The sequence below is a fragment of the Typopeltis vanoorti genome, chromosome 5 (assembly GCF_054136105.1).
Source record: "Typopeltis vanoorti isolate ZY-2024b chromosome 5, IOZ_Tvanoo_1.0, whole genome shotgun sequence".
Taxonomy (NCBI): Eukaryota; Metazoa; Arthropoda; class Arachnida; order Uropygi; family Thelyphonidae; genus Typopeltis; species Typopeltis vanoorti.
Genome location: NC_143553.1, coordinates 42,598,349 through 42,615,144, shown reverse-complemented (window position 1 = coordinate 42,615,144; position 16,796 = coordinate 42,598,349). Strand labels below are relative to the sequence as shown.

At 34.9% G+C, this 16,796-nt stretch overlaps 1 protein-coding gene across 2 annotated transcripts in view; it reads right to left on the bottom strand.

Annotated features, from left to right (window-relative positions):
• Positions 1-16,796, bottom strand: part of LOC150106340 (tetraspanin-14-like) — a 136,523-nt gene that overhangs the window by 66,369 nt on the left and 53,358 nt on the right. For both annotated transcript variants that reach the window (XM_090392377.1, XM_090392378.1), the window contains one exon: positions 2,897-3,034. In XM_090392377.1, coding sequence (XP_090248503.1) covers positions 2,897-3,034 — 138 coding nt within the window. The remainder of the gene's footprint in view (positions 1-2,896; positions 3,035-16,796) is intronic.

The following is a 16,796-nucleotide window of genomic DNA, read 5'->3' as shown; positions in this document are numbered from 1 at the left end:
TCTACCACTTCATTTGCCAAAATATTTTCCCTTTCTATTTTCTTTATTGTTGCTGAGAATATTTTCAACTGCCTTTGCATGAAATGGAGCCCAAGTATTGATTGTTGATTACTGAAAAATGATTTTCAACAATGCAAGCCATTTATCTTGTGATAGAAAAGTAAGATCTGAGTCCATCATACATGACAGTAATCCTATTCACAGCTGGTAGCAATGATAACCACTTGTTTGCACACTACCTAGAACATGCTTGTATTCAATTTCTATAAATGCACAGAAATTCTGCAATTCCTCAACTCTCACAGTGTAAATGTAGAAATACTGAAATATTTATTTACAATTGTTTCAATATCAATAGGCAAAATATCAGCACTTGTCTGTACACCATTATGAACAACATGAGCAGCACAGCCAACAGCATGAATGTTCATTTTTAACCCTTTGTTGAGTCTTGAAAATACATTGTTGGAACCACCTCGTTTGTATCCACCGAAGTTGGTGTTGCACTTATCTGAAGAAAATGCAATAATTTTCTCAGTCTGCTGCTGTTTCTGCAAAATATCCAATATATGATTTGCACGCAGTTCTGCTGTTTCTCCTGTTATGTTCTGAAAATCTATCACTTTAACCTGAATACCTTTATTCGGGATAAAGTACTTAACAAGGACAGGCACCAACTTCAAATCCCTGTGGTTTGATGTGTCTACTATAACTGACACATATTTGGCTTGTTTCAATTCAATTGCTATTTCTAGCATTGCATAATGGGCCAGGACATTCACTAAAATTGATTGGCACTTTGTTCGCCCACATGTAAATTTTTTTTGAAATAAATTTCTTACTATTACAGAGGTGAAGTCCATTGACCTCAAAGAAAGGTTATGTTTCGCTGCATGAAACGCAAACAAACCTTCTTGAGCTGCAAGACATTTACTTCATCATCAAATTCCTGACATGTACCTTCAAGGGGTGTACAGGATATGATAGTACTACATGAAAAATTTACATCATTACTAACTTCCTATCTGCAATTTTCCTCCAAATCAGTCTGTTACTTGTCAAGACTCCAACATTATCAGATCTTATATTTCTATCGTCTAAAGCACTTTGTACTGTATCAATCCACCTATATCTTGGTCTTCCTCTGGGTCGTTTTCCTGCCAACCTGGTAGAGAACACTTGTTTTGCTAATCTTCCCTCGTCCATTCTATTTAAGTGACTATACCACCTGAGATTAGCTCTGCTAATGCATTCCTGGATGCTGACAATGTCAAGTTCTTTCCTAATATCCTCGTTTTTAATATGATATTGCCATTGATGCTATCTGTTCATGCCGCTAATCTTTCTCAGGACTCTCATATCTGCTGTCTCTAGTCTTTTGTCAAGTGTTTTACTTCTGACCCAGCTCTCAGATCCATAAGTTAAAACTGGTTTGAACATTGCCTTGTATATTTAGTGTTCTGACTAATTTCTCTCTTATTCCATATGAATTTATTCAATTGACTGCCTACTATACCAGCTTTGTTGATTATGTTGTCTATTTCCATATTGAATTTATCATCTTCAGTAGACATTTACTTTCGTCAGTTAATTTCCCTTTTGAATGATGAAAAATAATGTAACATCTTGACTTGAACTGAGAGCAGCAGCTGCCAATTTATGTTTTTGCTTCGTCAAATGCCATTTTATATCAGAACGGCCTCCATGTTCAATTGAAAAAACCGAACAACACGCTGTACATTGAACTTGTTGGTTGTTTCATCATCTTTCAAGAATGAATATTCTTCTTTTAATTCCCGAGTGAAACTACACTTTCTTTTTGGCATGATGAAATCTGGATAAAATATCACCACTCACAATATATACTCGCTTTAACTTTCACAATTACTAACAGACCGGCATAAGAAACAAAATAATGGTATGGTAAACAAAGTATAAACTTGTTACCGCCTGGATGCAGCATTTTCATCCTATCACACAGAGAGAGTGCGTTCGTAACGGTTGATTATCATCATAGCATGCATGTTTTAGATCTCAAGTTATCACGTCACCAGCAGAGACATTATCCTTTCATATACAAACATACAAGAATGAAGTAATGCCACAAATTCAAAAAAGGGACAAAACGGGAGTTAATAAAAAGGGACAATTAGCATCCTGGTAAGGTTTTGTCGGACAATGGGACAGTCTAAAAAAGGGATGTCTGGTCATTCTGTGTTATGCTCTCCCAAGGACCACAACTCTTTCAACAAACATCGTGGAGTTTACAACAGTAGCCTTAATTACACAGGACAAACTTCGAGAAGTTTAGAAATAAGACAAAAGGGGCATAGGCATATTGGAGATGTCAACAACAACCGAGGGGACAGTTCAGCATTGGCATTTCATTTCTCCAACACTCACCACAACAGTAAATCGGATAAGAGCTCCATGCCATACACAGAAGAAGACTACAGTTCCCGTAACATCAAAGAAGCTACAGTGGTAATCTATTCACAAGGTACCCTAAACAGAAACAAGGGATGATTTTGTTTTATGACATTTGGAAGTCACTAATCAAATCTCTAAACACATCACAGTTTAATTTCTCTGCAAACTATTGGACGCACCTGTTGATTCATGATCAACGCTTGTTTATTTATTTATATTTGTATTTAGTAAATTTTGGCCCTGCAACTGGTCCAAATGAAATGAAAATTAAAATAGCTCTGTCAAATAACAAAAATCCATTCATTCTGAACCTAGGAATAATATACACACAAAACAGCCAAAACAAATCTGAGTGATACGTGATTTCTCAAAACACGCCCAAAAATACATTTACAATGTAAATTACAAACTGTGACAGGAAGTGAAAACATTCACATTTTTTTTTGTTTTGTTTTTTTTATCTTACCTCTATATTATGTGAATTTTTGCAGCATGAATAAGGAACAGCACATCTTTCCGGACTCAAATTCTGAGTTGAGCAATTGAAGTAAATGTTATTAGACCAATCCCTATATCCATGATCAGATATGCCACAACACTGAAACTGAAAATTTTTTATTATTTTATTTGCAGTTCTTTAAAATTATATCCTAAGAACATTACTACAATAGACAATTCTCTTCCCTCCTCTAATTTGCAAATATTTTAGCTATTAAATTCAATAAAAAAATGAACTGATGAATTAATATGACTGTTTTCTGTAAACAGAAAGCAAGGGATCCATCAGGCTGGCATGTAATCAGAGTGTCTAGGAAAGGGAGATTGTTAATGTTTTCCTTTTCCAATGTAAACTGGATCATGGGGTGTTGATTGTAATAGTATATGTAAAGAATATTCAGCAACTTAAGTACAATTTTGAATGACTAAATTAAATAACAGAGAGAAATTGTTTAAAAATTACCAGTGTAGCAACATTACAGTAAGTTTTTTAATTAGTTTTAATAGAGAATTCATGTAAAATTAGAAAGCAAAAGTGATCTAAAAATTTTTAACTCAAAATTGATCAGTTCACGTTATGAAGTATGGAAAAAAACATAAAAGTCGACCAAAACAACAGAAGCACAATAAAAATGAACATAGTGGATCTCAAATTTTAATTACACTAAAAAGGTGGATGAAGGATTCTTATGACTGGAGTTTGCTTAAAAATACTGTGATCTCCAGTTAATTAACACTGGCTAATTTATAACAGTCAAATTTTAGGGAAAGACAACATATACTAGAATATTTATTAAAAATTTTAATTAATATTTCCTATATTCATTAATGCTACATTACCATCTTCAGGGATCACAAAATAATGATATGTGCAGGCACTAACACTAAGCAAATATGGCTGAAAAAAACAACTGAAGTCAGTCCTAGTCCTAAAGGTGCACCCTAATGGGCTAAATGATTGTATGGGCTGATGTTCTTAGAATGCTAGCTTCCCATATTTGGGGCAGTCTCATGCATCCAAATTTCTTGAGGTTTGAGGAGTTTTTTAGAGCTGATTTCAGGAATAATCTCTAATATTTATACTTGCTGTGGTGTAGTAAAGTGGCTTTCTTCCTGTGCATTTTTGGTGGGTGTCCAAAGCATAGTTAGCAAGTCTTAAGTGGTTGTATTGGTAGAACTGGATATTTCTTATGTTCAGATAACTTGCCTTGATATTAGCTGTCCTGCCTGTTTGGCCTTAGTAGGATAGTTTGCAACTACAAGGTACTTGCTATACTCCAGGTAGGTCTAGGGGAAGTGGCTGATCTTTGGTGGAGCGATAACAGATGCCCATTTTTTTATATGGTTTTTAACAAGTTGTCAGGTCATATCTTTTAAAGATTTTTGTTAACTTTTCAGAACTACCCGATATAAGAAATAGTGATAGATTTAGAGTAATCTCTGTTATGAAGGGGAGAGGGGGTAATTGGTTTTAATATTTTTTCGGGTTGTAGCCATTGGCTACGAAGGTGTTAAAAATATGGTTGAGTTCAGTAGTTAGGGCATTATCATCTGAACTGATTAATTTTGCCCTGTAATATAAGGTTTTTATAATCCCATATTGTGTGTGGGGGGGGGGGGAGATTGCTGGTGAATGTATCTACCTGTATGTGTAGGTTTTCTGTAAACAGAGAAAGCAAGGGATCCATCAGGCTTGCATGTAATTAGAGTGTCTAGGAAAGGGAGATCGTTATTGTTTTTCTTTTCCAAGGTAAACTGGATCATGGGGTGTTGATTGTTGAAGAAGTTATGGAGTGTATCCAAGACATACAGCCAAATAGCGAATACATCATCTATGTAGCGTAACCAAACAGTAGGTTTATGTGGAGCAGAGTTTAAGGCTTCTCCTTCAAAGATCTCCATAAAGAAGTTGGTCGGGAGTGGAGAACTAATGGCTGCTCCCTCTATCTGTTTGTAGAATTTTCCTTACCAAACGAAATAGCCTGAGTTCATGGCTAACTGAAATAGGGCTGAGATATCGGGAGGAAATTTGGCTTTGATGAGGTGTAAGATATCTTTGAGTGGGACATTGGTGAATAAGGAGGAGACATCAAAACTGACCATTATGTCAGTGTGTTGGAATGAGAGGTTTTTATACTGCCTTTAAAGTGGGCTGAATTTTTTTTTTTTTTTTTTTTTTTTTTTTTGTGTGTGTGAAGGTGTGTTGCCAGTATATCGTGTGAGCATTGACTAATTTGTATGTGCAGGGAATCAATACCATACACAATGGGATGTAATGGCACATTCTGCTTATAGATTTTTGGTAGTCCATATATTTTTTTTGGGGGGGGGGGGGGGGAGGTCCTAGAGTTTTTTTTGTTTGTTAGTCACTTCCACAGGGCAAGAAATAACCTTCCTAATGTTACTTCTTGTGGAGTGTTCTGATTTGGGAGATGGTGGGATCATATTCTATATGAAGGTGGGTAGACCGTTCTAACAGTAAAGAAGTAAGCTTACCTGTGTAGTCAGTTTTGTTTAGAACTACAGTGGCATTTCCCTTATCTCCTTTAGTAATTATTATTTTACTGTTGTTTTTTTTTATTTCCTATAGAGCTTTGAATTGTCCTACTACAGTCAAACAGGCAGGAAAGCTAATATCAGGATATCTGAACTGACTATCTCCTGGTCCACCAATACAACCACTCAGGACTTACTGACCATGCTTTGGACACCCGCCACAAAATACGCTGGAAGAAAGCCACTTTACTACGCCGCAGCATGTATAAATATGAGAGATTATTCCTGGAATCAGGCTCAGCTCTAAAAAAATTTCTCAAACTTCAATAAATTTGGATGCATGAGACTGTCCTCCCCCCCCCCCCAAAATATGGGAAGCTTGAATTCTAAGAATATCAGCCCAACACCCAATACAACCCAATTTAGCCCATTAACGGGCACCTTCAGGACTCTAGAACAGACTTCAGTTGTTTTCTTCAGCCATATTTGCTTAGTGTTAGTGCCTGCTTGAACATATTATTTTGTGATCCCTGAAGATGGCAATGTAACATTACCAAAATACAGGAAGTATGAATTAAAGTTTTTGATTAATATTCTAGTATGTTGTCTTTCCATAAAATTTGAACAGTTATATATTACCAAATAAGTTTATCTACAAGAAGAACTAGCTAATTTAAGAATGCTATAGTATAATACAAACTTCTCAGTTCCTAATTTCTAGAAAAATCATTCAATAAACACTCATACATGCACATACAACAGATAAATCAATATGATTTATCCAATCAATTTAATTATAATTATAAATTATCCGTGGTTCTAAAAACAGTAGCATTTAAATAAGCACAATTTTGGAGATCTAAATTAAATATGGAAATAGATAACAAAATAAGCAAGTAAGGCATAGTGAGAAGCCAGTTTGATAAACTTCTATGGAGCAATGAACCTGCCTGAAAAAGCTTAATACCAATAAAATTCTTCAAGATGGGATGTGACTCCAGGTCTCTTGTTCCATGCAAACAAGGCTTAAGAAACAACTCAAACAAGTATGTTTAAAAGTCATAGTTTTAATACATTTCTCACTCTTTCATCTCATGACTTTGTTTTTTGCATATTATAATTTTTTTAACATTTTTTTTTGGGGGGGGGGGGGGGTGCTTAAGGGTCAAAGCTGTATAACTGAGAGAAAACCTCCATATAGCCTTTAAAGGAATGCGGAGAACCGACCAGGGCTTCTGACCTAATGTCCAATCCTCACCTTCTCATGGTACACCCTGTTGAGTATCTACCCCGATACTGAACAAACGAGGATGGGCTGCCAATTTGGGATTTAGCCAACCAAATTGTATTCTTATTGGCTTAAACCAATATACAAAATGATGGTACAATATGACAAAATTTCATGCCGCCTGGAGAGTCGACCGGTTAAACAAGGCCCCCGTTGTTTTCGCCAGGGAACCAGGGTGAACAGTGAAAAGTCAGCTACTGGAACAAATCTGAAAGCACACCCCAACTCAGCATCGCCAGAGTTAAAGATCAGTACTATCAACATAAGAAGCCTGAATTGCAAAGAAACGGAGCTAGCTGAGGAATTACATAAGTACCAGATCAACATAATAGGGGTGACCGAAACAAAAAAGACAAAAACTGGCGGGATCTTTCTGAGCAATAAATACAAAATGTTATATTCAGGCAATGACCATCAAGAAAAAGAATGAGTAGCCATAGTATTCAACACTAAATATGAGGCTAATCTTGAATGGAAGGAAGTCTCAAGTAGACTGATGTGGGCAAATATCAGAATAGGGAACTGCACAATGAGACTTATTTGTGCCTATGGTCCCACAGAAGGTTCTACTAAGGTAGAACTTCAGTAGAACCTTTGTTTTGAGGCTTTAGAGAAAGTAACTGACACAATGAAAAAGGAAAAGTTGGTCCTTGTTGGGGATCTAAATTGCAGATTAGGAAATGAATGCAAGACATACAAAAATATTTTGGGAAAATTTGGAGAACAGAGAAAGATAATAATAATGGCAAATGCCTGTTGGCTTTCTGCTCAGGACATGGACTGGTTATTACTAACACCATGTTCCAACATAAAAATGTGCACAAATTCACATGAAGAGAAGAGGCAAGGAATAAGAAAAGTCTCATTGACTATGTTATTGTTGATAGTGATATTTTCTCCCTGGAGCAGGACACCAGAGTGTACAGAGGAATGGAAATTGAAAGTGATCGCTATTTAGTCTCAAGCAGGATAAAATTGAATTTCATATTGAAAAGAATAACATGTAAGAAAGTTTCAACGCAAATAAAATTTGGGAAGCTCTCAGATGTGAACTGTACACTAAAATACACAGAGATTATTGAAGAAAAAATGAAAGAGTTTGAGAACAGGAACCAAACTTGGAGATTTGGTGGCAAGCCTTGAAGAAAACCCTGACTGATTCAGCCAGAGAGGCATGTGGTGAGGTTGTTTGCAAGGATAGAAAAATAGGAACTCCATAGTGGACACAGAAAGTTACATACATACATAGCTCATAGCAAAAACATGTCATTATATATTAACAGAATTGAAGGTTCTGGAGGTTGTTGAAGAAGCTTAGAAATGGAGGAAAGAGTGCTGTAAAAGGAATTAGAGATGATAAAGGTGACATGAAAACAGGAGAAAAAGATATCCTTCAAGTATGGAGTAATTACTTTGAAAAACTGCTAAATGAAACAAGCAGTGATGACAGCACAGTGATAAAAAACACTGACCAGGCATGCAGTCAGGAATACATATCCATACTTGAAGTAGAAAAAGCCATCAAAGGCTTGAAATGTGGAAAGGCAGCAGGAGCAGATGATATTCGACCAGAAATGCTGAAGTATGGTGGTATAAGAGTCTTACTGTGGCTGCACTGCATAGTTCAGAAAGCCTGGACAGAGGGACGAATTCCCAATGATTGGAGTAGAGCTCTCATAGTACCCATATATAAAAAGGGAAATACAACTGAATGTGAGAATTACAGAGGTATTTCCCTACTGAGTGTTCCTGGCAAGATCTATGCAAGTATACTTGAGAAACGGTTGAGAAGAATTGTGGAAGAAAAGCTTGGTGAAGAACAAGCTGGATTCAGGCCAAACAGAGGCTGTCAGGATCAGATCTTCACTTTACGACAAATAGTCGAGAAAGCATGGGAATATAACAAAGATCTGTATTTAAGTTTTGTCGATTTGGAAAAGGCATATGACAAGGTGCCAAGAGAGAAGCTATTCAATACGCTGCAGTTATATGGTGTCAATGGGGCATTATATCAAGCAATACTTAGTCTTTATTTGAGTTGTAAGTCAGCAGTTAGAATTGAAGTACAGGAAGATGGTTTAATGTTAAATCTGGTGTGAGACAAGGATGTACATTATCCCTTCTGTTATTCATTATCTATATGGATCACATTATGAAGGAAAGTGGTATTAAACCTGGTATCAAAATTGGAGATGTTAATGTCAGTTCTTTGCTTTATGCAGATGATGTTATACTTCTAAATAAATCTGCTACAAGTTTGCAAGATTCCCAGACTAAATTGAATAACTGTTGTAATAGATATGGTATGAAGGTCAGCAATAAAAAGACAAAGACAATGAAAATAGGTAAAATTGTTGAAAATGTCAACTGCATTGTGAACGGAGAACCTGTGGAACAAGTAAAACATTTCAGCTACTTAGGCACGAATTTTACTGAAGATGGTAAATTAAATATGGAAATAAACAACAGAATCAACTAAACTGGTATGGTGGGAACTCATTTGAATAAATTCATATGGAATAAGAGAGAAATTAGTCGGAACACTAAATTAGCTGTATACAAGACAGTGTTCAAACCAGTTTTAACTTATGGATCTGAGAGCTGGGTCAGAAGTAAAACACTTGACCAGAGACTTGAGACCACAGATATGAGAGTCCTGAGAAAGATTAGAGGCGTGAACAGATGGCATCAATGGCAATATCATATTAAAAATGAGGATATTAGGAAAGAACTTGACATTGTCAGCATCCAGGAATGCATTAGCAGAGCTAATCTCAGGTGGTATGGTCACTTAAATAGAATGGGAGAGGAAAGATTAGCAAAACAAGTGTTCTCTGCCAGGTTGGCAGGAAAACGACCCAGAGGAAGACCAAGATATAGGTGGATTGATAAGGTACAAAGTGCGTTAGACGATAGAAATATAAGATCTGATAATGTTAGAGTCTTGACAAGTAACAGACTGATTTGGAGGAAAATTGTAGATAGGAAGTTAGTAATGATGTAAATTTTTCATGTAGTACTATCATATCCTATACACCCCTTGAGGGTACATGGCAGAAGAAGTTGAAAAATTAAAATAAGAGTTAAAAGTAAAAGTCTTAATATGTTATAATAAGGAAAAGAAACATATATATCATTATAAATTCAGATCTAAGTTCTTAATCCAGGTCACAGCTTCAGGAGCCGCTTGTAAAAAGCCACTCCAGTCATTCTGATAAGCACGGAAGGTGCATTCTTTTAAATATGTTACGTAGTCTGTTGTGGAGCACCACAGTCACATTCTGGAGATGAAGGAAAAGAATAAAGCATATCAAAAGTACCTGGCAAATAAGTCAGCTTTTGCTATTAGAAAATACAGAGACAAATGTAAGAGAGAAAACACTGTAAAACTAGCTAAACAAAAGTCATGGGAAGACTTTGACAAGAACATAGAAAATAAATATCAAGAAGGTGGTAAGATATTCTGGAAGTTGTTGAAGAAGTTTAGAAATGGAGAAAAGATGCTGTAAAAGGAGTCAGAGATGATCAAGGTGACATGAAAACGAGAGAAAACGATATCCTTGAAGTGAGTAATTACTCTGAAAAATTACTAAATGAAACAAGCAGTGATAGCACAATGGTAAAAAACACTCAACACGCATACAGTCAAGAATACATATCCATACTTGAAGTAGAAAAAAGCCATCAAAGGCTTGAAATGTGGAAAGGCAGCAGGAGTAGATGATATTTGACCAGAAATGCTGAAGTATGGTAGTATAAAAGTCTTACAGTGGCTGCACTGCATAGTTTAGAAAGCCTGGACATAGGGGCGAATTCCCGATGATTGGAGTAGAGCTCTAATAGTGTCCATATATAAAAAGGGCAATAAAACTAAATGAGAATTACAGAGGTATTTTTCCCTACTGAGTGTTCCTGGCAAGATCTATGCAAGTATACTTGAAAAACAGTTGGAAGAATTATGGAAGAAATGCTTGTTGAAGAACAAACTGGATTCATGGGCCAAATAGAGGCTGTCACTATCAGATCTTCACTTTACGACAAATAGTTGAGAAAGCATGGGAATATAACAAAGATCTGTATTTAAGTTTTGTCGATCTGGAAAAGGCATATGACAAGGTGCCAAGAGAGAAGCTATTCAATACGCTACAGTTTTATGGTGTCAATCGGGCATTATATCAAGCAATATTTAGTCTTCGAGTTGTAAGTCAATCTGGTGTGAGATGTACATTATCCCCTCTGTTATTCATCATCTATATGGATCACATTATGAAGTGGTATTAAACATGATATCAGAATTGTTAATGTCAGCTCTTTGCTTTATGCAGACGATGTTATACTTCTAAATAAATCTGCAAGATTCCCTGACTAAATTGAATAACTTTTGTAATAGATATGGTATGAAGGTCAGCAATAAAAAGACAAAGACAATGAAAATAGGTAGAATTGTTGAAAATATCAACTGTGTTGTGAACGGGGAACCTGTGGAACAAGTTTCAGCTACTTAGGCACGATTTTTAGTGAAGATGGTAAATTAAATATGGAAATAGACAACAGAATCAACAAAACTGGTATGGTAGGTCAATTGAATAAATTCATATGGAATAAGAGAGAAATTAGTCAGAACACTAAATTATCTGTATACAAGACAGTGTTCAAACCAGTTTTAACTTATGGATCTGAGAGCTGGGTCAGAAGTAAAACACTTGACCAAAGACTAGAGACCACAGATATTAGCGCAATTTCTGAGAAAGATTATAGGCGTGAACAGATGGCATCAATGGCAATATCATATGAAAAACGAGGATATTAGGAAAGAACTTGACATTGTCAGCATCCAGGAATGTGTTAGTAGAGCTAATCTCAGGTGGTATGGTCACTTAAACAGAAAGATTAGCAAAACAAAAGTCTTTGGCAGGAAAACGACCCAGAGGAAGACCAAATATAGGTGGATTGATACGGTACAAAGTGCCTTAGACGATAGAAATGCAAGATCTGATAATGTTGGAGTCTTGACAAGTAATTGACTGATTTGGAGGAAAATTGTAGATAGGAAGTTAGTAATGATGTAAATTTTTCATGTAGTACTATCACATCCTGTTCACTCCTTAAGGGTACATGTCAGGAATTTGATAATGATTTTTTTTTTTTAAGATAAACTTTCAGAAATGATAATTAATATTGGTTTTATGCATTCCAAACAGAGCCAAGATCTTCAGCCAAAATTTTAAGACTAAAAAATTATACATATGAAACAGATCTGAATGTTTTGATACAGGTTTTGGGTACTTTATATTCTGTTCAGTTTGATCTGCTATTCATTTCTAATGACATTTGTTGGTTCTTCTTTTCAGCCATTTTCTGTCCACTGCTGGACAAAGGCCTCCTACAGTTCTTTCCACCTTTTTCTGTTCTTGGCAATGGTTGACCAATTTTCTCCAACAAAATTTGACAATTCATCACTCCACCTTCTTTTAGGACATCCTCATTTCCTTTCTTTTGGAGTCCAGTTTGTTAGTATGGTGGTCCATCAATCATCTTTTCTCAATAGATGTCCAGCTCATTTTCAGTCACTTGTGGTGAAGAATGATGTCACTGGCTTCTTATTCAGGTATCTCGCTTCTTATTTTTTAATGCGAGCCTAGCATCAACCTCTCCATTTGTTGCTAGTTTATTTGCCAATGCTTTTGTTTGCGACTGATTTTCACAACCATATGTGATGACTGGAAGTATACACTGGTTAAATGTCTTCCTTTTTAAAGAGAGTGAGACGTTCATTGTTTTGAAACATGAATTTCAATTTTCTGAATGCACTCCAGGTAAGTTGAAATCTATTTATTTTCCTTTTGAAGTCCACAGTCTAGATCAATGAGATGACCTAAGTATGTATATGAAGAGACTCTTTCAAGAAATTGTTTTCTATTATGTTTTTTGGTGTTACAAAATGATTAAACAGGATTTTAGTTTTTTCTGTTTATTTTTAGACCCACTTTTCTGCTTTCATGATACATATCTTCTATCATTATATTAAGGTCTTCTGGAATGTTTGCAATAATTATATCTACATATCTTAGGTAAGTTTGTTATTAATTTTTATACCGAGGTTTGTCCAGTTTATATTATTAAATATTTCTTGAAGGACTGCTGTAAAGATTTTGGGTGATAGAGAGTCTCCTTGTCAGACACCTTTTTCAATTGATATTTTATTGCTACTCATGTGAAGTTAGATTGTTGCTGTTGCAGTTTAGTATATTTCCTGGAAGAGGTCCATATATTTTCTAGGAACTCCCTGATTCTGGAGTGCTTTGATTATTGCATTAGTTTTGATGGAATCAAATGCTTTTTCATAATCAATAAAGGCTAAACAGAGAGACAATTGGTTTTCTTCTGCTTTTGTTTGACTGCATGAATATGATCAATTGTGTTAAAACCTTTACAGAATCCTGCTTGTTTTACTGGTTAATTTGAGTCTAGAAGAGTGGTTAACCCGTTTGTTATTACTTTTGTGAGAATTTTGTACAGGTTAGAAAGAATACTAATTGGTTTATAGTTCTTTACTTCTTTGTCCCCTTTTTCAAATAATAATAATATCATAGTAGCATTTTTCCAGTTTTCTGGTATCTTCCCCTCTTCTGTCATAAGTTTGTGACATGGCGAATTATGTTGTTTCCTCCTGATTTAATTCCATGTGAATTAGGTCTTCACTAGGACATTTTCTATTTGTTTTAACATGTTCATTGCCAATCACGCGATATCGCATGATGCGAGTTCTCACCAAACGGCCGATCACGCGTTATTGTCGCTATCTAGTAAAAAAAATTTGGCCACCACACGAAATTCCAATTTTCAGCTTGGCAATGAATGCGTTTTATTTCATCTCAAGTGAATAGGGAGGGATGAATTCTATATGCGATGAAGAAGAGTTATTTATATTTGATTTATCTATTGAAGGATCACTATAGAGTTCTTTATAAAATTCTTCTAGCCTGCTTAGGATTTGTTCCTGGTTCCTTATTGTAGTTCCATTTTTATCTTTTATTGCAGTTATTTGGCTTTTGCCAACTGAAATGTTTTCTTAGTATTTTCATATTTTTATAATATTATAAAATCTTATTTCATTTCTCATCTATTTCCTTATTGTTTTGCATAGTTCCGAATATTCTATTTTAGAAGTTAAGTTTTGGTCTTGTTTCATAGTTCTTCTTTAGTAAGGTTTCCTCTGAAAGTTTATGGTCTTTTTGTTGCTTTTGAATTCATTGGTTGCTGAGATTATTACTTTCATTAGGTTTTTGCTTATTTTATTTATGTCTTCTTCAAATATATCAAGTCTAGTTTTTGATTGAGTTTTTCTTTATAATCCTTCTTTTGAAGGATTACAAAGAAAATGATTGACTTAAAACTTATTTTCAATAGATTTTAAGTCAAAACCTCTTGATTTTTTTGTTGTTTAGTCATTTTATTCTTTCCAATTTGAGCTCTCACCAGTCAGTCACTTCCTGTTTTTATTTGATTTTGTGCTGAGGTATCTTGAACTATTTCTTTATTATTACACAGTATCTAATCTATTTCATTTTTTATTTCTCCATTTGGACTTCTCCATGTTCATTTTCTTTTGAGGCCTTCTTAAAAAATGTATTAATAATGTAAAGCTTGTTACTAATACAGAATTCTGTAAGAGCCATTCCTGAGTTGCTGCGTGTACCATTTATGTATGGTCCTATTGTGTCTATTTGGTGAATGGGATGACCTGCTTTGGCATTATATTCACCCATTACTATAGTAAAGTTTTGATTGGTAGAAAATGCTTCTATCTCTTCAGTGTGGGATGAGGTGGGAGCATATATTTGAATCATCCTGATTTTAAGTTTGGAGTTTATTTTAAGTGTGATTTCTATTATTCTTTCATCTCTATAATTAAATTCTTCTATGAGGTGTGTAATTGTTTTCTTAATTAGAAATCCAACTCCATATTGTCCTTTAGTATTCCCATAATAGTATAAGCAGTCTCCATTTTTTTGTTTTATTAAATGTTCATCCTGCCTGCAAACTTCGCTTAAACCTATGATGTCCCATTTAATGTTTTAGTTCTTCCTATAAGATGGTAAGGTCTTCCTCTTCTTGAAGTGTTCGACAATTAAATGTTCCTATATAGAAGAAAAGAAGATTCCATTGATTACTGTTATATTTATGAATTCTTTGGGCTATTCCAGTATTGCTTATTATTTGCGAAAGCTTCCCCACTGCATCATGCTCTGGCCTCCATAAATGGTTTTGATCCAAGTAGTCATAGTTAGGGAAATTTAGTCACATCCAGTGTTTGCCCATGGGCTTTACAGCCTTTTTTTCTTCTTGGCATTATAATGGAAGGGTTGCAGCCTAATCTCCCATGCTGGCCACAATGTCTTTGCTTGGTATCAACTTCATCATGGCTCACTACAACACTGTTTCTGGGGGGGGGGGGTTCCAAATGGAGGCATGATACTAAGACTTCCTGGGTATGGTCCTCCAGACTTCATTGGTGGATTTTTGTATAGATAAGGATATTCATAGATATTATCATATTATTATTAATCCTACCATAGAGATGATCTCTGTTTCTAACAATTATTTTTTTTGTTCCGAGTGTACATATGTTATTATATGCACAAGGGTTCAACTCCAATTGGTGCAATGATCTTAACTCTTTATTTCAGAATCCAAATAATCAATGACTCGAGACCAAAATACAAAACAAATACATTTAATAAAACAAAAACAATATATACACACTTCAAACAACTTTACATAACTACAAATTAATTGGATCCAAGGTCTTAAATAAACTTACACTTAAGACTAGACTAAATTTGTTTGCACAATCACAAAATGTTCATAGCCAGTTTCTTTCTCTGTCAAAGCCCTTTTTAATAGATATATGACTCTATTCTTCATTTTTACAGGATCCTTTCTCATCACTTATGTAACACACATTAATTCTTCCTGACTTAATTCTGTCTCTTTTCTTCAGTAGAAATAATAGTCAGATCTGGCGTACTTAATACAGATGAAACTTCCTAATCAGAGTTTTCTCGAATATTCCTTTAGAACGTAAATAGCAAATTCTTCTTTTATTCACTAAATGCTTATTGACAGTCTTAACTCTTTCATTAAAAAAATACTTTCAGTTCTACGATTCCCTTTTCGGAATCTACTATAAATCTTTCAATCAGCGTTTCCTTCAATATTCCGTTTAAAACGCATATAGCAATATTTTCCTTTTATTCATCAATACTTATTCCACTTTGAAACTTAATAGTTCCACGATTCCTTTTTCGGAATATACTATTAATTTTCCTCCGACTGTCACATAAAAAACTTAAGTTCCTCCGAACCTAAATATCTGCCGGCCTGTGTTCCAATTTCCTTCCGAACGCTCTCTTGTTTACAGCCATTACTCAGATACCGGACGCTTTCTTGTCAGCTGTCAATCACTCATCAAACTTCTTGGCGAGCATGCGCACTCCATGAAACTGGTAAGCAAGAAGTTAGGTATAAATAATGGCTGACGCGTTGTCTCCGTTAGCAACAAGAGAATGTCCTCATAAAACACAAAACTTAATATTTCAAACCATAATAAATTTGTTTAAAGTAACACAACTATTCAAATCTGGTAAGTACATTATATTTTTAACTGCTTTACATATCACTTTTAACAAAACAATTTCCATAACGGGCACATCGCAAGTGCCAACAATGCGTGTTATGAAAACAAAACTAATAAACATACTAACATAAACAATATGTAAAAATATTCAGAATTTTAATTATGATTATTTTTACAGTAGGTTGCCAGCCCACCACAGAAATCCATCCCAGGCTTAAATGTGCTCAACACTATCAGCATGACTGATGGCTAGTCAGCCAATATGTTAAAACTCAAAGTTAACTGAATTGCATGTACAATTCTACCTTATCTAGAATCCTTTTAACATTTACTGGGATTCTGTTTTAGACATCCTTGGATGATTTATTAAATGATTTATTACAGTTACTGACCTTAACGTTGCTAAAACGTTCTTCAAATGTCAATATATTGTGTATTAGCATA